The following is a 21,812-nucleotide window of genomic DNA, read 5'->3' as shown; positions in this document are numbered from 1 at the left end:
CTTAAAATTTGAATTCTGGTATGTAATAAGTACTGCAGTAGGCTTCTTGTTATTGAAGGAGTTAATTATATTATTGCCAGATGTATAAAAGATCACTGTCCTTAATAATAAATTCCCTTGTGGAAAAAAAATAATTAACAAAATAGCATACTGTTTCCCTAGCCTTCAAGTTAAAATGAAAATGTTGATATTTTTTTTTTTTTACTGTTTAGATAGAGCTTTTGTGTTTTTATTTTTTTTTTTTTGTTTGTTGTTTTTTTTTTTTTTTTTTTTTTTTTTTTTTACCCTCCTCCTCCCAACCTCCCATACCATCCCCCTGGGCCTTCCCAGCGCAAGCCCCAAGCATCCAGCATCGTGCACTGAACCTGGACTGGCATCTCGTTTCATACATGACATTTCACATGTTTCAATGACATTCTCCCAAATCTTCCCACCCTCTCCCACAGAGTCCATAAGACTGTTCTATACATCAGTGTCTCTTTTGCTGTCTCGTACACAGGGTTATCGTTACCATCTTTCTAAATTCCATATACATGCGTTAGTATACTGTATTTATGTTTTTCCTTCTGGCTTACTTCACTCTGTATAATAGTCTCCAGTTTCATCCACCTCATTAGAACTGATTCAAATGTATTCTTTTTAATGGCTGAGTAATACTCCATTGTGTATATGTACCACAGCTTTCTTATCCATTCATCTGCTGATGGACATCTAGGTTGCTTCCATGTCCTGGCTATTATAAACAGTGCTGCGATGAACATTGGGGTACACGTGTCTCTTTCAATTCTGGTTTCCTCAGTGTGTATGCCCAGCAGTGGGGTTGCTGGATCATAAGGCAGTTCTATTTCCAGTTTTTTAAGGAATCTCCACACTGTTCTCCATAGTGGCTGTACTAATTTGCATTCCCACCAACAGTGTAAGAGGGTTCCCTTTTCTCCACACCCTCTCCAGCATTTATTATTTGTAGACTTTTGGATCGCAGCCATTCTGACTGGTGTGAAATGGTACCTCATAGTGGTTTTGATTTGCATTTCTCTGATAAAGAGTGATGTTAAGATGTTAAATTCCCACAAACCCTAAGGGCTTTCACTTTAAAACTTTGGTACCTCCAGTATACACAGTATGTATGTATTTATTTCTGCCACAAATCTTCTCTTTGGCAGATTGGATAGTTTCTCAGAGTAATACTTGGCACAAAGAACTTTTGGAATGCATAATGCCTGGCATGTGTAGTTAAGCTCTCATCAGCCACACACTTTACCCTAGGAAGATTTTAAATTTGGGCATGAGGTGAGTTTTTTTTTTTTTTAATTTAAGACCACTTTGCTGACTTAGATATAATGGTGCATTTGAAAAAAAGGAGTGGTGGTTTTTTAAGAGAGACTATATAGACATTGGTGCTTTTGTGTAAGCCTGTGAGATGGTAAACTTAATGTGTTCAGCTCATGCCAGTGCTCTCTGAGGGGCAGATGAGTCAGCGCCCTATGCTAAAGGTTAACTTGAGGTCTTCAGGATGTGGTAGGGTCACATTTGCTAAAAAAGAGAAACTGGGTAGACATTCAGTCATCTGTTCCTTCAGCTGACAGACATTTTTCTTTTGACCTGCTTTATACCAGACATTGATAATGAAGAAGATACATGGATAAATGGGTTCTCATCTCTCCTCGGGACTCAAGGAATTTGCAGTCTTAAGGGGAAGACAGAGACATAAACAGAGGCCTACAGTTTGTTATGGAGTAACCCTACCCAGCTTGGGATGGGGACGGGGAGGGAGGAGTGTGGAAGGCTTCCTGCAAGAGTGGGATTCAGAACAGAATCTTAAAGGACACACAGGAGTTAGGTCAGGAAATGGGTGGCAAGGATGTTACGGCCAGATGGCAGCATCGTGGGCAGAGGCCTAGCATCGTGGGTAAACACACAGCTGAGCAGTGAGAGGAGCGCCTGCTGCAAGGTGGGGGCCGTGCTGAGTGAGGCGCTCACCCACATCCTTCAGTTTAATCTTCATAATGTGTTTTAAATCCAGCATCCTTATTTTACAGATACGAAAACTGATGCTTAGAGAGGTTAAGAAACTTGCCCTGGGTTGCACAGATAGTAAGAGGGGCCACTGGGATGATCTGAACCCAGGTCCATGTCAGTTTAGAAGCAGACCTTTTACACTTTTGATCACATTCCACTTTCAGTAAATCTCTATGAGCAGGCACTCCTAAGTAGATATTAATTCACTCATGCATAAGTTCTCTATACGAACATATTATGCATGTATTATAAAATACACAACAACAGAAAATATTCAGTTAGAGTTAGCAGTAGACATTTTTAAAAAAATCTTGCTAATTGCACTGGCTGAATACTATCTTTAGATAATTATCTCAAGGCCCAGTGTACATCTAGAGCATTACTGATGAAATAGACATAAATCCACATTTTAGTTAGGAAGCCAACATTCTGATCTAGTTAGATTATTCTTGTTCGTAAACTTATAATGTAGCTAAGGAGGTGCTTTTATTCAGTAAAAGAATGATCTTCAATCCTTGATTTCCTTGCAGTAGTCTTTTAGCTACTTGTGAAAGTATTTGTGAAAGTGTACTTGTGTAAGTATTTTAGCTATTTGTGAAAGTAAGTTTAGTTTAAACGGGATCACCTAATTCATAAATCCACTTAACTAAGCGAATAGAAACAGTCATATGTTGCCAAAGGCAACAGAGAAACAAGGTGCCCTATTGCCCTTCCTCTGTTAAATCCCACTCGTCCCTCAGAATATCCCATGTATGGATAAGACATGGGACAGGGTGATGGGTAAGGACTGGACAGACGGGAGCAAAGGAGGATCAGGTAGTAGGGCTTTAGTCTTGACTGGACTTCTATTTGTTATGTTCTTAGGTTTCCATACTTGTGTATAAGAATCATAGCACTGTTCACTAAGATGTGAAATCCATTGTGAAGTTGGTCCCCTGAAGGGGTTTAATTAGCTGGAAGGACGGATGTTTAAGTGAGACAATGGAGTCTTAATGTCACTACTCTAGGTGCAGCCTCACGGGAGTGTTGTATACATATGACCAGAGCTGTAAATGTACTTGTTTAAACGGAAAAGCAAGAACACTATCCTGGCATTTGCAGGACAGGACCAGTAGAGTGGTACAAATTACTTCATGCCATCAGGTAGTGAAATATGCTTCAATTATCCATTCATTCAGTAACTATTTGTTCATGTCATAGTGTGTGCCAGGCATGTGCTAGAGGCAAGGGGTGAAGAAGAAGAAGCTGTGAAGAAGACAGACAGGATCTCCATCTTCATGGAACATGCAGTCTAGAGGCAGTACAGATTTTAAGAAATGTAATAACAGAATAGAGTTAATTACTCTTGTGATATGGGCTTCAGAGGAAAGCAGAGAGACATAGTCTAGTCTGAGAAGGTCAGGGAATGCTCTCTTGAGAAAGACATGTTTAAACTGACCTCACCTAAGGATGAGGGTGATAGAGAAGGAGAGGGAAGAGAGGGAAGGGCATGTCATAGAAGATGGCCTTATGATGGGGATTATTTTGCAGGAAGGCCAGTGTGAGCAGGGGCAGAAATAGGAGGACTAGGATGCTAGGGGAGTTGGGTGCCCTGGAGCCAGGGTCTAGCTTGTTGAAGAGTCTGAGTTGTATCCCAAGAGCAGTAGGAAGCAGTGAATGTGTTTTTAAACCTCTGAGAAATAGGATCAGATTTTCAGTTGTAAAAAGATCATTTTGACCACAAGTATTAAATAGGATGGAGGGGAGAAAGCAGAGTAAGGGAAAGGAGGAGCTAACCTGAGGGGCGAGTTCTTTCCATTAGATGACAGAATGAACAGCAGCAGCTGGTGCAGGGCTGAGCTTGGTGAAACAAAACTTTGGCAAAGAGGGAAGAAAGACTTCTCATGGTTAATAATTTAAACTTAAGTAATGAGTCTTTTGAAAAGCTGTTTAAATAAATAGTAGATATTCAAGTTCCATATGGTATGTGTGGTTTTCTTGGTTCCAGGGCTACAACTCTGAGCAGCGTCATTTGTGGGTTTGTGCTGTTAGCTGGACAGTCAGCTCCCTTCCCATCCCCGCCCCCACCCCCCATCCCCCTGGCTGTTTCTCCTTCACATTTTCCTGGTTTGCCTGCTGTCTGCTGTTGAAGCAAAGGGTCAGCTGAGGGACAGGCGGGGAGAGGCAGGGAGGCCAAGAAAGGATGCTTTCCCTCAAAGACTGCTTGTTATTTTATTTTTACAGGTCAAATCTCCAGGTTAATATTCATTCCTTGCATTGGCATGGGTGTGGCTTTTCCCTTCCTGTCAGTGCTGGACTCAGCCATGATTTTATTTATTGGTTACAAAGCAAAAACGCCATGCAATGATCTTTACTCACTGCAGGTAATGCACACGAGAGAGGGGTGCCTTCCCAGCGAGAGGCGTCACTGATGAAGCACTCATGTCGGGCGGATCTTTTCGATGACCCCTGCTACATCAATACACAGGCTCTTCGAAGCACACTTGGCCCTGCTGGAAATCAAAGCTCACCTCACCCCCTGGGGAGCCCGTGGCCCCAGGAGAGTAAGTGGCTGCTCTTTGCCTGTATGAGTTTCCTGTGCTGCTGTAACAAATTACCATTAAACTGGGTGTCTTAGAATCGGAGAGATGTGTTCTGTCACAGTGATGGAGGCCAGAATCCTAAATCAAGATGCAAGCCGGGTTGGCTTGGCTCGTCCTGTGGCTCTGGAGGAGATTTGGTTTGATGTCCGTCTCCTAGCTTCTGGTGGCTGCCAGCAATTCCTGGTGTTCCTTGTCTTGAGACATGCCACTCCAGTCTCTGCTTCAGTCTTCATTGGCCTTACCCCCATGTCTCAAGGCTCCCTTTCCTTTCTCTTACAAGACAGTGCCTTTCCCTTATAGGTAGGCCAGAAATCCAGGAAGATCTCATCTGGTGATCCTTAAATTAATTACATCTGCAAGGACCCCTTTTGCAAATTAGGTCACATTTGCAGGTACCAGGAGTCAGGACTTGAGCATATCTTTTGGTGCCACTATTTAGTTCACTGTCTCTCGTTTTTAAAATGCTATTTCCTTAGCCTCATTTTTCAGGGAGTTAAAAGAATTCTTTCTTATTTCAACCCCTCCCTCATCACAGTTAATATAGGTTAGAACTTTGTAAAGATGTCATAGATTTCAATGTTTGAGAACTTTGATTTTGAATCATCTTTTCAAGCACTTTGAATCGACTCCCAATTTTTGCTTTCTGCTGTGTGCTTTTCCTGAGGGAAGGATTGTCAAAGCCAAGAGATCATGTTTGTTTGCATGAGGAGCAATGGCCTCTATTTCAGTTCTGTTTAGTGATGATGTTAATTTTATTCATTGCAAAAACCTTTAGTAAGTCATCTGTATAGCGCTAAAATAAGATGACATCTTTCTTCAGCTGTATACTATGAGTTAAATACAGTAAGACAAACATCATTTTCCTGCCAGATTGCTTCCAGGGATAAGTCTATAAAGAGGACCATGAATAAATAAAAGCAAAACAAGTCAAAAGCCTATAATCAGCTGAAAAAGAAAAAAAAATGCTTTTCATAAAACTGAAGCTTATTGGACTCAGAGATTAACTTGGTGTCAAATTTGGCTCACTCCAAAGATGGAGAACCAGTCACTGAGAAAGTTCTTTCACTGGCCCAGGAAGTAGCTCTAGACTGCCACGGGTAGCTTTTCAGCTAATGTGGCTGTAATAACAGAATGGAATTTGAAAGGAAATTTTGCTGAGGCTGGGCTTCACTAGACCACCTTAACTCTCTAGAATGAGACAAAGGTTTTCATTACCATCCAGGTGGCAAGTGAGCTGTCTTTTTGCAAGTTTTCCAAGATCACTCTTGGCAGTGAAAGAACCCATTTGAATTCTCTGGAAGCAGACTCTGAGATGGAGCTGGACATGCAGGATCTTTATTGTGATCAGTACAGGAATGGAGGGGAAGAAAGCAGGCTTGGGCAGAGGGAGAGGTGGAGCAACTAGGCAGGCCTAACAAAACCTCAGCCAACCATCCAGAGAGGACGGAGGCCCATCAGTGTTGTTTCATGTTGGGCCCAAGGGCAGGGCCTTTTAGCCCCTCTTATCTCAGTCTTCGGCTGTGGGCCCATGAGGGAGGGCAAGGCCATTGGGCCAACAGCTCTCTGCAGCTGAGGGAGACCCTGATGGGATCTGGGGTACTTGGGGTACTTGGTCCTTCCTTGAAGGGGGATCTGGGTAGTGCATCTCCATGTCCACCACAGAGGGCATCTTGTGCCATGGATGATGGGATATGCAATGAGTTTGGCTTTCTGCAGTGAATTTAACTGTTTAATGTTGAGTACCCTGTGTGGATAACGTAACACATATTAGAGGGACAGTGTTTTTATTTTTGTCTACACCCCATGGCATGTGGAACTTCCCTGACCAAGGATCAAACTCATGCCCCCTGCATTGGAAGGGTAGAGGCTTAACCCACTATACCACCAGGGAAGTCTTATTAGAGGGACAGTGTTTTGAAAAAAGTTTCTGGACCTAAGGTTTTGAAAGTAACTTTATAAGAGCATACACTCAGTAGCTTCCATTTCATGGACTTATCAAAGCAACAATGTTTTATTAGAAAATACATTTAGTGAGTGGTCCAATTAGGTGATCTGGGATAGTCCATCATTTACAACTCAAGCAAAGAAACTTGGCCTTTTTCATAGGCAGTTCAATAATTTGAAAGGCAAAATTAATCCATAACAACATTCCTATCATTAGTTGAAAGTAAATAAGGTTGTTCTGTCCAAAATTGTAATGTCAAAATGTGTTTTCATTGATTCCAGTCCCTTTCTCTTTCTCATCCTTTTTCCCTCTCCCTACCTTCACGGCAACATGTTTAATAATTTAGGTCTCTGGTCCTCTCTCACTCTTTATGTCCATTGAGAATTTAATATACCATAGCCCTCCTGGACTTCTTGCTGCCTTCTTGAGGTTAATTTCAGTGTATCATCACTCCCTCCAAAAAAAAAAAAAAAACCCCAAAAGTATAAATAATGATCTAAGAAAATCTAGTAAGACAGAGTGGGCCTTTCTTGGTAGCTCAGTTGATAAAGAATCTGCCTGCAGTGCAGGAGACATGAGTTCAATCCCTGGATTGGGAAGAGCCCCTGGCGAAGTAAATGGCAATCCACTCCGGTATTATTGCCTGGAAAATCCCATGGACAGAGGAGCCTGGCAGGCTACAGTCCATGGGGTCACAAGAGTTGGACATAAATTAGCGACTGAACCACCACCACAGTAAGATGGAGTAAGGATAACTTTATACATAATTTTGTGCAGAATGTCTTAAATGCACCTTTTAACATTTCCTCTATAATGTTTCCTACTGTTTCTTTCCTTCCTTCCTCAAAAATTCTCTTTAGCTTCTTTAGGCATACTTAGCCTTTCTTGCCCTGATTAGTTACTAATTAGTTCACTAAAACAAAACAAAAACAAATCCAGAGACAAGAACCTATTATATCTTAAAAATGCCTTCAGGGCTCCTCAATTCATCCTGTCACACTGCTATTGGAAAAGCTCTGACATAATCTTTATTCTGATCAAACAAGGCAGAAAGAAATCATTCGTACTGAAACTGTTTAATTTATTTTTTATTATTTTCAGTCTTGGCTGCCATAAGAAAAAACCACCCTTAAATCCTATTGTGTAAAAAGGACTGAAGTTTATTTATTTTACCCATTAGCCCCAAAGATAGATGGTAGCAGAGAAGGCAGTGGCACCCCACTCCAGTACTCTTGCCTGGAAAATCCCATGGATGGAGGAGCCTGGTAGGCTGCAGTCCATGGGGTCACTAAGAGTTGGACACGACTGAGTGACTTCACTTTCACTTTCACTTCACTTTCATGCATTGGAGAAGGAAATGGCAACCCACTCCAGTGTTCTTGCCTGGAGAATCCCAGGGGCAGGAGAGCCTGGTGGGCTGACATCTATGGCATCACACAGAGTCAGACACGACTGAAGTGACTTAGCAGTAGCAGTAGCAGTAGCAGAACAGCTTTGCCATTCTGGACACTGGCTTCCATCTCTGGCCTAAGAACTTCGCTTTGGTAAGTTCCTCTATCTTTAGTCCAAGAGCTCAGACTCTCACCATCACATCTGTATTCCACCAGTGGGAAGTAAAGAAGGACATGACCCAGAAGTGGCAGACATCATTTGTTCTTAACCTGCCATTGGCAGAACTTAAACATGGGGCCATACCTAGCTTCATGTTACTCTAGCTGGGTGGCCATGTGCCCAGCTAAAAATAAGGAATTCCATAATGTAATGAAAGGAGAATACACAATTGATACACAATTAACTGTCCCTGCCACAGCACACCTTTCTGCCACTCAAATATCCATGAACTCTTATTTTCACCTAGAACATTTGACCTTGCAAATACAGGAAATAATTACAGAATCCTGCCTGAAGTCTGTGACACGTGGGTGATGGTGAAGTCCTCTCAGTCAAGACTGGATGGGGATCCTATTTGCCAAGTTGTCTGCCCCCTTCCACATCCAAAATTAAGGAATAAGAGGAATAAGAATAGCCACAATAAAAATCCACATTCCCAGAAGAGAAGCAAATAAAACACACAGCAGTCACTGGTCCATTAAACAAAAAAGATGGCTTCAGTCATGTCCAGCTCTTTGTGACCCTCTGGACCTGTAGCCCACCAGATTCCTCTGTCCATGGGATTCTCCAGGCAAAAATACTAGAGTAGGTTGCCAGGCTCTTTTCCAAGGGATCTTCCCAACCCAGGGATCGAACCTGGGTCTTCTGCATTGCAGACAGAGTCCTGGTAGCCCAGACGGTAAATCGCTGGTCCATAGTGATTACCAAATCCTGCCAGGCAGTAATTGTGAAGACTCCCTGAGCTAGAAGTGGAGAAGTAGATTTGCTTGGACTGGTTCAGCATTGTAGAAAGAATCTCCATGTCCACTGTCATCTGGGTTGTTGCTGCTATTATCCTTCGCATGTCCATCTAAAGTAGATGTGGGATAAAGTGCCTTTCTTGGGGTTTCACCACCTGTGCAGCTTATTTCCTGTTGATGTGGACTTGAGAAATTGGAGTTTGCTTTAGAGGGCAAAAAGCCATATACTAAAAGGGACTATGATTTCTTTTGCAATGTAACTTCCTTAAAAACTTAGTAGGATTTCACTCTATCCATTTAGAGTCAATTCCACATGAAATTTCTCATAATACTGTCCTTTTATTGCCTGAAGGATGCCTTCTCTCTTTCCTGTTATTTGTAATTTCTGTGTTCTTTTTTTCTTGATCAGTTTTGAGATTTATTAATTTAATTGTTCTTTCCAAAGGAATCGGGTTTTATTTAATTTTTTATTGTTTTCTGTTTCATTGACTTCCATTTTTATCTTTATTGTATCTTGTATTCTTTTACAATTTTCTCCTCTTTATCTAACTTGTACTATGTTTTCTTCTATTGCCTTTGTAGTTTTATTTCCAAATAAACTTATTTCACCTAAACTTTATATTTTCTATGAGATATAGGGATCTAGCTTAATTTTATCTAAGTGATCTAATTTTCCAAACTACATTAACTAAACAGTCTTCTCTTTTTCTAATGCCACTCTCCATTTTATTAGATTCCTCCTATATATGGGAATCTGTTTCTGGGCCTTTATTCTGCTTTTTATATTGGCCCACTTATTGTTTACCGGTGTATTGATTACTATTTATGAATTACTGTGGCTTTGTAATGTATCTTAATAGACATGTAGCTTTTCCTTTGTCTTACATACTCTAAGATAATACCTTTTTTTACCATTTCCCTCATCCCTCACTCTGATTCTGGCAGTCATCAATCTGTTTTCTGTTTCTGTGAGTTCTGTTTTTTGGGGATTTCACACATAAGTCAGCTCACATAGTGTCTGTCTTTCTCTGTGTTCTTTCATTTAGCATAATGCCTTCAAGGCCTATCCTTGTTGCAGTTGGCAAGACTGCCTTCTTTTTTATGGCTGAATAATGTCCCACTGTGTATTTACTTCATCTGTTCATCTGCCAGTGGAATACTTAGGATTATTTCCATGTCTTGGATATTGTAAATAAGCCTGCAGTGCACATGGGGATATAGATATCTCTTTGAGATAATGATTTCATTTCCTTCAGATATATACTAAAAAGTAGAATTGCTCAATCATATGGCAGTTTTTTTTTTTTAATTGTTTTTGAAGAACCTCCATCCTATTTTCCACATGGCTGCATCAGTTTACATTCATTCGCACCAACAGTGCACAAGGATTCTCTTTTCTCATCAACATTTATCGCTTGTCTTTTTGATGATCGCCATTCTAACCAGTGTGAGGTGATAATTTCATTGCGGTTTTGATTTGCGTATTCTTAACGATTAGTGATGTTGAGCACCTTTACATGTACCTGTTGGCCATTTGTGTGTTTTCTTTGGAAAGATGTCTATTCAGTTTCTCTGCCCATTTTAAAATCAGATTGTTTATTTTTTGACGTTGAGTTGCATGTGTTCATATATTTAGGATATTAATTCATCAGATAGATGATTTGAAAATATTTTTTCCATTTTGTAGGTTGCCTTTTCTTTGATGGTTTCCCTTACTGTGCAGACTTTTGGTCTGAAGTAGTTCCACTTGTTTGTTTTTGCTTTTGTTGCCCTTGTTTTTAGTGTCAAATCCAAACACCATTGCCAAGACTGATGTCAAGGAGCTTGCCCCTTGTTTTCTTCTCAGAGTTTTATGGTCTCAGGTTTTATGTTCAAGTTTTTAATCCATTTTTTTTCTCTTTCTTTTTTACTTTTTAAATTATGAAAGTATGATAACACATTTACAGGAGACTTGGAAAATATAGAACAAAGTTACATACGGTTCCACTATATATTACAATTTTCTAAGTAGACAAATTAAGATTTTTAATTGGACTTTCAATATCAAACTCAAAAGTTAACAGAATGAATATACAGAAAAGTAGAAGGATATGGTAGGCCTGAAAAGCACCATGAACCAATTCAACATAATTAAAATTTATATAATTTTCACACAACAGTAGGATACAAATTCTATTCAAGTTATCATAGAGTATGAACCAGGAGACACTGGAACATATCCAGGGACATAAAACTAGGTGCAAAATTCTTTAATCCATTTTGAGTTGATTATTGTGAATGGTAGAAGATAAGCATCCAGTTTCATTCTTTTGCATGTGGTTGTCCAGTTTTCCCACGCCATTTATTGAAGAAAATATCCTGTCCCTGTTGTGTGTTCTTGGCTCTTTCGTTGGAAATTAATTGACCCTGTATGTATAGATTTATTTCTTGTCTCTATGTTTTGTCCCATTGATCTATGTGCCTGTTTTTATGCCAATACCGTACTGTTTTGACTACTATGTTGTTAGTGTTAGTTGCTCAGTTGTGTTTGACTCACTGTGACCCCGTGGACTGTAGCCTGTCAGGCTCCTCTGTCCATGGGATTCTCCAGGCGTGAATCCTGGAGTGGGTTGCCATTCCCTTCTCCAGGGGATCTTCCAGCTTTGTGATATAGTTTGAAATCAGAACACATGATGCCTTCAGCTTTATCCATCTTTCACAAGATTGCTTTGGTTATTTGAGATCTTTTGTGGTTCCATACAAATTTGGGGGATTGTGTGAAAAAAAATCCCATTGAAATTTTGATAAAGGATTCTGTGGAATTTATAGATTGCTTTGGGTAGTATGGACATTTAAAAAATATTCTTCTAATTCATGAGCCCAGAATTTCTTTCCATTTGTTGGTGTCTTCAGTTTTTTTTTTCATCAATTTCAGTTTTCAGTGTACAGATCTTTCACTTCCCTGGTTAAATTTATTCTTAAATATCTTTTTCTTTTCAACATTATTGTAAGTGGGGTTGTTTTCCTAATTTCTCTAATAGTTTATTATATAGTGTATAGTTCAGTTCAGTTGCTCAGTCACGTCCAACTCTTTGTGACCCCATGAACCGCAGCATGCCAGGCCTCCCTGTCCATCACCAACTCCTGAAGTTTACCCAAACTCATGTCCATTGAGTCAGTGATGCCATCCAACCATCTCATCCTCTGTTGTCCCCTTCTCCTCCTGCCTTTAATCTTTCCCAGCATCAGGGTCCTTTCAAATGACTCTTCGCATCAGGTGGTCAAAGTAGTGGAGTTTCAGCTTCAACATCAGTCCATCCAATGAATACCCAGTACTGGTCTTTAGGATGGACTGGTTGGATCTCCTTGCAGTCTAAGGGACTCTTAAGAGTCTTCTCCAACACCACAGTTCAAAAGCATCAATTCTTCTGCAATCAGCTTTCTTTATAGTCCAACTCTCACATCCATACATGACCATTGGAAAAACCATAGCCTTGACTAGATGGACCTTTGTTGACAAAGTAATGTCTTTGCTTTTGAATATGCTGTCTAGGATGGTCATAACTTTCCTTCTAAGGAGTAAGCGTCTTTTAATTTCATGGCTGCAATCACCATCTGCAGTGATTTTGGAGCCCCCCAAAATAAAGTCAGCCACTGTTTCCACTGTTTCCCCATCTATTTCCCATAAAGTGATGGGACCAGATGCCATGATCTTAAGTTTTCTGAATGTTGAGCTTTAAGCCAACTTTTTCACTCTCCTCTTTCACTTGCATCAAGAGACTTTTTAGTTCCTCTTCACTTTCTGCCATAAGGGTGGTGTCATCTGCATATCTGAGGTTATTGATATTTCTCCCAGCAATCTTGATTCCAGCTTGTGCTTCATCCAGCCCAGCGTTTCTCATGATGTACTCTGCATATAAGTTAACTAAGCAGGGTGACAATATACAGCCTTGACGTACTCCTTTTCCTATTTGGAACCAGTCTGTTGTTCCATGTCCAGTCCTAACTGTTGCTTCCTGACCTGCATACAGGTTTCTCAAGAGGCAGGTCAGGTGGTCTGGTATTCCCATCTCTTTCAGAATTTTCCACAGTTTATTGTGATCCACACAGTCAAAGGCTTTGGTGTAGTCAATAAAACAGAAATAGATGCATTTTCTGGAACTCTCTTGCTTTTTCCATGATCCAGCGGATATTGGCAGTTTGATCTCTGGTTCCTTTTAGTGTATAGAAGTGAAACTAATTTTTGTATATTAATTTGTATCCTGTAATTTTACTGAATTTGTTTATTCTAGTAGTTTTATTTCTTGTGGAGTTTTTGTTGTTTTCTGTATATAATGTCACCTGCAAATAAGACAATTTTGCATCTTCCTTTCTGATTTGGATGTATTTTTTGTCTTGACTGATTTCTCTGGTTAGGACATCCAATACTGTGTTGAATAAAAGTAGTGAGAATGGGCATCCTTGTTCCTGATCTTACCAGAAAAGCTTTGAGCTTTTTACCATTAAGTGTGACGCTAGTTATGGACTTACATGGCCTTTACTATGTTGATGTACGTTGCCTCTATACTGACTTTGTTGAGAGTTTTTTATCAGAATGGATATTGAATTTTGTCAGATGCCTTTTCTGCCTTTATTGAGGTGATCATATGGTTTTTATCTTTCATTTTGTTCATGTGGTGTGTCACGTTGATTTGTGGATGTTGAACTCTCTTTATACCTGAAATAAATCCCACTTGATTGTTTTAATTTATTGTTGATTTTTGTGTGTTAGTATTTCTTTGAGGATTCTTACATCTATATTCATCAGTGATATTGGCCTGTAATTTTCTGTTCTTGTGGTGTCCTTGTTTGGTTTTGGTATTAAGAGTAATGAGTTTGGAAATGTCCCTTCCTATTTCTTTGGATGGGATTGAGAAGAATTGACATTAATTAGTCTTTAAATGTTTGGTAGAATTCACTAGTGAAGCCATCTGGTTGTGGACTCTTTTTGTTGGATGGTTTTGATTAGTTGTTCAATTTTCTTGCTAGTAATTCCTCTGTTGAAATTTTGTATTTCTTCATGATTCAGGCTTGATGGGTTGTATGTTTTTAGGAATCTATCCATTGTTTTCTAAGTTATCCAACTTGTTGGCATATAATTATTTAGTCTCTTATGATCCTTTGTATTTGAGTGGTATCACTTTTATCCTTTTTCTTTTATAACTTTTAGAAAAGTTATATTTTTAACAAATGTTTGGATGATTGAAATTGTAATAATTTGGGAAACTACGTTAGGAAAATAATGTCCATATCCTCAGGCTGACCCATGATCTATTGCCTCTTTTCAAGATGATATAATGTCTGTTTTTCTTTTGTTTTGTCCTTGTCCGAGAGCACTCCACAATCTCAGAATAAACCAAAGCCATCATGCACTCAGATGTGTGTGCCTAAACACACTGTGTGCATCTCCCTCACGCTCACATAACACTGCATTGCTTGCTTATACAAACAAACACGTAGCTGCTCATCAGAAGTGCTCTATTACGCCTGAAAGCAGGCAATGCTAAGGCCAACTACGAATATTAGTCATCAAGTCTGGACACATTCCTTCAGCCTTTTTCCTGCTAACAATAGATAGAGCCTGATTGTGTGTAGAGAAGAATATCTTTAGCCGTTAGATACAGACCAAAGACATTTGCAAAAAGATATATTGGTGAATACTGTGTTGAAATTGTGATATACAGAGAGATGTTCTTCAATAGGGAAAAACCTATAATGTATTAACAGGAGACTGGATTATGTCCACAGGGCACTTGTCTGGTGTAACTTGTAAAACTTAAAAGTCAAGAGGATTTCTCATTTGTGAGACCCTTGTGTAAGGGTATATAAACATTCCTTTGCATTTATAAAGAGAAATCTGGCTTCTACGCAAAAGAGCCTTTGCACTTAAAAAGACAAAATCTGATTTCTGTGGTTATTTTCCTAGTAAATTTACTATATTAAACACAACTTTTGGGAATCCCCTGGAAGTCCAGTGGTTAGGACTCTGCCCTTCCACTGCAAGGGGCATGGGTTTGATTATGGTCGGGGAACTAAGATCCTACATGCTGTGCAGCATGGCCAACAAAATAAACAGATAATTTTTATCAGGATTCAGACCTAAGAATTTTGTGTTATTGCTTATGGAGATGTATGTCATCCTGATGGGCTTGCTATCTACTTAGAGACCTTTGTAGAGTGGTTGGACCACTTTTGAAACTGAAAAGATTTTCTCACCTAAACCAAGGGTCTTAGAGTGTGGTGATTAAGAACCTGGGCTCTGATGATAGATCTCTTTCAAATCCCTGATCTACAACATATTAGCAGTGTGACTTTGGGTAAGTCATTTAATCTTTTTAAAGATCCATTTCCTTCCTGTCTGATTTTGAGGATAATATATGTAAAGCACTAAGCAGTATCTATTATACTTAATAAATGGGAACCACGTAATAGTTGTTATTACTGTGAGAACCAGTAATACTGTAACGGGCTACCTGAATGTACCTTCTTAATCCCCCAGGCTCTCAACTTTGGATAGCATTTATTCTGTAGAGCCATGGGGCCTTGCCTCAGACCATACCTCCCTGATGTTTTATCTTCTTCTACTTGATCAATTCTGCTTTGTCTAGGCAGGTGAATTACAAAAACAGCAGAGTGGTCATTTAATAGGAATGCCGTGAGCTTTAGCATAGCTTTAAAGTTTTTGGACAGAAGCATCTCAGAAACACATTGGTAATTTGGGTTAAAAGAAAAAGCTAAATGCTAAAAGTGGGCATAGCCCAAGTTACTGTAGGCATTTTCAAAACATCTGGGAATGTTTTAGAAGTTATCTATAATCCAGGTACAGCATAAACCTCTTTCTCCTTAACCTACAGCCCTTGGGACATAAAGAGCCTCTCTCTGCACTTATGAAAGCAGTTCTCATGAGTCAGTTCCATTTCTCATTTGAAAGGAAAACTCCTGCACCTGGGCAAGCCTTTCCCTGTAACAGAAGCCAAAGGCAATGTTTGGATCTACCATTAAATTAGAGCCCATTGGAAGTTCTGGAAACAAAAACCCCAATTGTTCTAGAAATAGCACTATTTAAAAAGTACCTGGCACACAGTAGGGCCTCAAGTTATATTTTCTGAATGAACGAATGACTGAATGAAAGGATGGATGAGGAGGTAACTTGGTGGTATCTCTATTTTTTGACTTCAGCAGCACCAGAAACTGTTCAGCCAGGTGCCACGGCCCAGCCTGCCAGCTCACATTCTTTGCCACACATTAAGCAGCAGCTGCGGAATGAAGACTGCTACCATGGCAAGCTGAGCAGGAAAGCGGCAGAGAGCCTTTTGGTGAAGGATGGGGACTTTTTAGTTCGAGAGAGTGCAACGTCTCCTGGCCAGTATGTGCTGAGTGGGCTACAGGGAGGCCAGGCAAAACATCTTCTCCTGGTGGATCCTGAAGGCAAGGTATCATTGACCCACACTACAGTTTCAGTCTTGTGACTCAGGTTACCCTGAATGATAGGTCTAAAACCTGATACTGAAGGGTGTTTAAGGTTAAGGTTTACTTTGTCTTGAACCCTCCAGCTGGAGCAGAAGTGGTAAATAGAAGCTAGTGGAGGAGTTTGAGTGGGAGTCACCCTAGAGAATCACTTAAAGGGCAGCCTCTTTCTGCCCTTCTTAATGCAATTCAGTGAATTAAATGAATACCTACTGCATAGAAGTTCAGGGATTCACAGTTAACTTGCTGAGTATCACACAGAGACTTTACTTTCGGGATGCTTGTAATTTCATAAAACAGATGCTTAAATAATTGAGAGTGGACAGAGGAGCCTGGTAGGCTGCAGTCCATGGGGTTGCTAAGAGTCAGACACGACTGAGCGACTTCACTTTCACTTTGCACTTTCATGCATTGGAGAAGGAAATGGCAACCCACTCCAGTGTTCAGTGTTCTTGCCTGGAGAATCCCAGGGACGGGGGAGCCTGGTGGGCTGCGGTCTATGGGGTCGCACAGAGTCGGACACGACTGAAGCGACTTAGCAGCAGCAGCAGCATAAGAATGGTTCAGCCAAAGCATTATGGTATTTCTCAGGATAGAGGGGGTGCTTTGGTTGAGGCTGACTGAAAAGGCTTTTTTGCAGGGTCTGACATGTACGATGAACCTTGAAAGAGGCCAGCCGTTTTAAAGGTGGACATTTGGAGCATAGGGAAGGATCACAGGAGCAAACAGAGCAGTGGAATAATATTAAACCAAACGAGGTATGGCTAGAGCAGAGGGTGCCTGTAGACATAAATGAGCCAGGACAAGAAAAATGAACAAAATAGTAAGTCCTTCTCTATAAACAATTACTCTAAACATAAATGGATTAACCTTCCCAAACAAAAGATGCAGAATAGCTGGATGGATAGCTGAATAGACAAGATCCAACTATATGTATGCTATTTATAGGAGACTCACTTTAGATTTAAGGACACATATAGGCTGAAAGTGAAAGGATGAATAAAGATATGCCATGCTAACCCAAAGATAGCAGAGGTGGTCATACTTTTGTGACGCAAATATTTATACGAATAGGGACATGATAGACTGTATCAGAAAGAAACATGGCAAAGAAGTTGGTTGCAAATTTGGATTAGGACAAGTGTTTACCATTTTCCTAACTGGGAATGACAGTTTCTTTAAAAAGATAATTGGGAATGAGAAAATAGTTTACTAAAGGATACAGAATTAAAAAGTATCTTTACTTTTCTTTGTTCAGCCAGTTATCTCATTCAAGGATATGTCTGTTTTTACCCTGTGGTTGTTTATCCCTTTCAGAACTGTTATGATTTTGCCTAAATACATTTGTATTTCCTTTTCAAGGTGAGGACCAAGGATCATGTATTTGATAATGTTGGCCACCTTATCAGATATCACATGGATAATAGTTTGCCAATCATCTCTTCTGGAAGTGAAGTAAGCCTTAAACAACCAGTGAGAAAAGATAATAATCCAGGACTTTTGCATTCTAACAAATGACCATTTGGAAGTACCATCACACTGATGCTTCAGGAAAGTTCACTTTGTATTAGGACACAAAGATAATTCAAATTTGGTTTCTAGGTACATTAGAGCACAAACTGTGAAGTGTATCTTTCTGAGACCATCATGGACTAGGTCCTTTACAAAGAACTAAGAAAAATTGATCTTCAGAGAGTGAAAATCAGAAAAGGGGAAGAGGATGTGTCCATTTGAAAAGAAGTTATACATATGCACGGATGTCACTTTGTAAGGCCATATTGTGTTGAGAACAAGCTAAAAGCACAATTAAAATTTTACATGCTAAAGACAACTTGAATGAACTGCTGGGGCAGTGGTATGTGCCTTTCAACTTGATAATTTGGGGACATTTTCATATTGGGGAAATAAATTTCAAATGTCTTCATATTCTATAACTATAGAACCATTTGCCAAAAGAGTTTTTCCTTGTTATAAAAATCAGAAGCAATTTGCTTAATAGTTACTGACTTTATTTTCTATTTAGCAGCATTTTCACTGCAGTGTTAAAATAAATTTGACATTGAATTTGGACTGTGTCTGTGCCAGTGGAATCAAATGGAAGGCCACTGAAAGCACTGGTCTGTCTCATTGGCCCGTCCCGTTTGCTAGTTAAAAGCTTGGAGCCCAGCTTCTTTGGCCTAGTATTTCTCAATCTTTGCTATTTGGACTGTTTGCATGTAACATATGACAAGCTAAAGAAGCCAAATGTATCAGTCATTTCTGGTTTCATTGCGTTTCTCCCTTCTTTCCTCTCCCCCTCACTCCCCTGACTCCCCAAAAGAGCTCGTGAGTGCATGGATTTAAAAAAATGACAAACCAGTTCTTCATGGTCTGTCTCCATACTGGTTTTATTCTTATTTAAAGTACTGAATTTATTTTAAAGTATGGGGAAATATCCCCTTGATTGGCGGTGACTGACTCATAGTCCCTCATCTACATGTATCCTTAGCACCTTTTCTAGATATGACCAGACAAAATGTACCAGGGAGAAGACACTGAATGAAAAAGTTGAAAGGTTTGCCACATGTTGGCACATCTGGTAAACTGATGAGGTAATGAAGCATTGTGTAGGTTAAAGCGCTGAACGGTCTCAGTATGACCTTGAGCAAGTTGCTGAATCTGTCTAGACTCCAGATTCCTCATCTATAAAATGAGGGAGCTGGACTAGGTAAAGTCAGAGGTCCATTTTAGCCCTACCGTAATATGAGTTTATAAAAAGCAAATTTCCCCTTTATTGGGGGTTAGTGTTGATAACCAGTCTGTATAATTAGTCTGGAAACCAGTTTTTTTCCTTTAGTCTGTGTCTGTACTCACTGAGTTCATCATTCAGATAGCAGAGATCTGCAGCCTTTCAGTTAAAAACATTGGAACTTTGGGAAAATGTACGTAGTGGAGATAGAAGTAGATTTGCTTATTTTGAGTAGCAGAAAACAGCTTTGCATATAGAGATATGGCCATTACTTTAGAATTTTTTTATCATGAATTATCTGGACAATTGCCTTAATTCCACTTCACTTTGGGTATGTAGATAAATCTTTGCAATTGTGAAATATTTGCTAAATTTTAAATAAAATATGAGAAACTTCTTTTGGATAGAAATCATCAGAAATTAAGCACACTGAACTCTAATTATGTGAAGGTTTATGCTTTTATTTTACTTACACTGTCATTGGCTTCTTCGATATGTTGTTTTCTTTTATACAACTAGAAAATAATCTATTTTTCCTCAATTTTGCATACATTATAATTCTTGATTATTTGTCCTCGTAAAGGGGATCAGCATGGGTATAAATCAGTGAAATTTATGGGTGATCTAATTACCTTAACAGGGTTGTGGTCTCATTCTGGTTGAACAGAGTGATAACTGGGTTGGGTGGAGGAAAGAGTTCTTGATGCTGTTAGATGCGAAGAGAATGACTGATGTGAGCAGTATACATAGATGATCAGTATTTGTAATAGTATAAGTAGTTAAATGGGCAAATACTGTACTTACAGCCACAGGCACAGTTAAAAGAAAACGAAACAACAAAAGAAGATTGATTGCATGCTATTTTAATGTCACATTCTTATCTTCATCTATCTTAAAGCAGAAATCCATTTGCATATAAATATCTGTAAACAACTTTTCAAAAAAATAAATGATTATTGCTTTATGACAATTGACAGAATATGTCTGATGTTTGGGATTTGGAAAATTTATCGTTTGTAGAATGTGTCAGGGACCTGACAGGAAACAGATGGCTCACTTAAATTGGGTAACTGGAGAAAAGTTTAATAAACGGACTATTTACAAAGGTCTGGGCAGAGTATGGGAAACCACAAGGGAGGAGGCAGTGCTCTTCAGCCAGTGGTGGAGGAACGGGAGGGAGCAGTAACAGAATCTGCAGAGTCCTGTGAAAGGGCTGCCTATTAGGAGCTGTGGGCTACAGAGGAGGGGCTCTTAACCGGCCCTGGGGACTCCACTGGGAGGGGAGGCTAAGGGGCATTATACTCTCTGGGCAAAGGATAGCCTTTCAGCAAATGATGCTGGAGCAACGGTACATCTGTAGGCGTAAGAAAGAACCTCACACTTTATGTAAGTATTAACTCATATGGATTATGGACTTAAATGTAACATGTAAAACCATGATAACTTTTAGGAAAAAAACACAGAGGAAAATCTTCAGGATATGAGTCCTTAGACATGATCCATTAAAGGAAAAACTGTTATGTTGCACTTCATCAGAAGTACAAATTTTTGCTCTGTGAAAGCTCTGTTTAGAGGATAAAGGACAAGCTATGGACTGGGAGGAAATATTTGCAAACCACATATCTAGAATACATAAAAAAAATTTCAGAAAAGTCAACAGTAAAAATTCTAATTAGAAAATGGGCAAAAAAATGCATAGACATTTCACTGAAGATACACAGATGACAAGAAGCATGTGAAGTTGCCTCATTTCAGTTAGGCTCATTTCACACGCTAGCAATGTTATGCTCAAAGCTAGGCTTCAGCAGTACGTGAATTTAGAACTTCCAGATGTACCTTAGCTAGTAGGGAAATGCAAATTAAAGTCACAATGAGATCTTACTACACACATAACAAAATGAGTAAATGAAAAATAATAACAACACCATGTTGGCTAGGATGAAAAGAAAGTAGATCATGTGTGCATTCCTGGTGAGAATGTAAAATAGTACAGCCACTTTGGAAAGCAGTTTGGTAGTTTATTAAACAACTAAGCATGGAACTTACATTCAACCCAATAAATTATACTCAACGGCATTGGTCATACAGAAATAAAAACTTATGGTCCCACAAAAATTTGTACAGGAATGTTCGTAGTAGCTTTCTTTTTAATGACCTACAACTGGAAAAGTCCCAGATATGGTCCTTTAATGTATGAGTATTATACAAACTGTCATCCATGGAACAATACTCAGTAGTGAAAAGGAATGAGATAATGATACACATAACCACTTAGATCTGCAGAGATTTAGGCAGAGCAGGAAAAAAACCAATCCCCAAAAGTTAAGTACCATAGACTTACATTTATACGACATTCTTGAAATGTTTTTATAAAAGTATAGAAATAGAGTCAGTAGGAAAGAGGGAAGTGGGCACAGTTGGAAAAGGCAACATGAGGGACCCTTGTGTGATGGAATTGTTTTGAATCTTGACTGTAACAGTGTGGATAATTTGGCTGTCTTATTATACTACTGTTTTGTGAGATATTATCATTGGTGGAAGCTGAATAAAGCTTATAGGAGATCTCCTGTATTATTTCTTACAATTGCATATGAATCTATGATTTTATCAAAATAAAAAGTTTGAGTAAAAAAGTTTGGGAGTAAAAGATATGGAAAGAGATTGTAGGAAGATTGCCACTTTAACCCTTGGCCAATTCACTG

At 39.3% G+C, this 21,812-nt stretch overlaps 1 protein-coding gene across 2 annotated transcripts in view; it reads left to right on the top strand.

The window, feature by feature from the left end:
• SHC4 (SHC adaptor protein 4) overlaps nucleotides 1–20,067 on the top strand; it is a 137,588-nt gene extending 117,521 nt beyond the window's left edge. Inside the window, exons 10-12 of one of the 2 annotated variants that reach the window (XM_070378520.1) lie at nucleotides 4,383–4,562; nucleotides 16,098–16,348; nucleotides 17,745–20,067. In XM_070378520.1, the coding sequence (XP_070234621.1) occupies nucleotides 4,383–4,562; nucleotides 16,098–16,348; nucleotides 17,745–17,900 (587 nt within the window). In that variant the 3' untranslated portion in view covers nucleotides 17,901–20,067. Of the gene's footprint in view, nucleotides 1–4,382; nucleotides 4,563–16,094; nucleotides 16,349–17,744 lie in introns of both variants that reach the window. The other variant, XM_005892149.2, reaches the window with a different exon arrangement.
• The last annotated feature ends 1,745 nt before the right edge of the window (nucleotides 20,068–21,812 follow it).

This window comes from Bos mutus, chromosome 10, assembly GCF_027580195.1.
Source record: "Bos mutus isolate GX-2022 chromosome 10, NWIPB_WYAK_1.1, whole genome shotgun sequence".
Taxonomy (NCBI): Eukaryota; Metazoa; Chordata; class Mammalia; order Artiodactyla; family Bovidae; genus Bos; species Bos mutus.
Note: the sequence above shows the minus strand (reverse complement) of the source record. Positions and strands in the feature narration are given on the sequence as shown.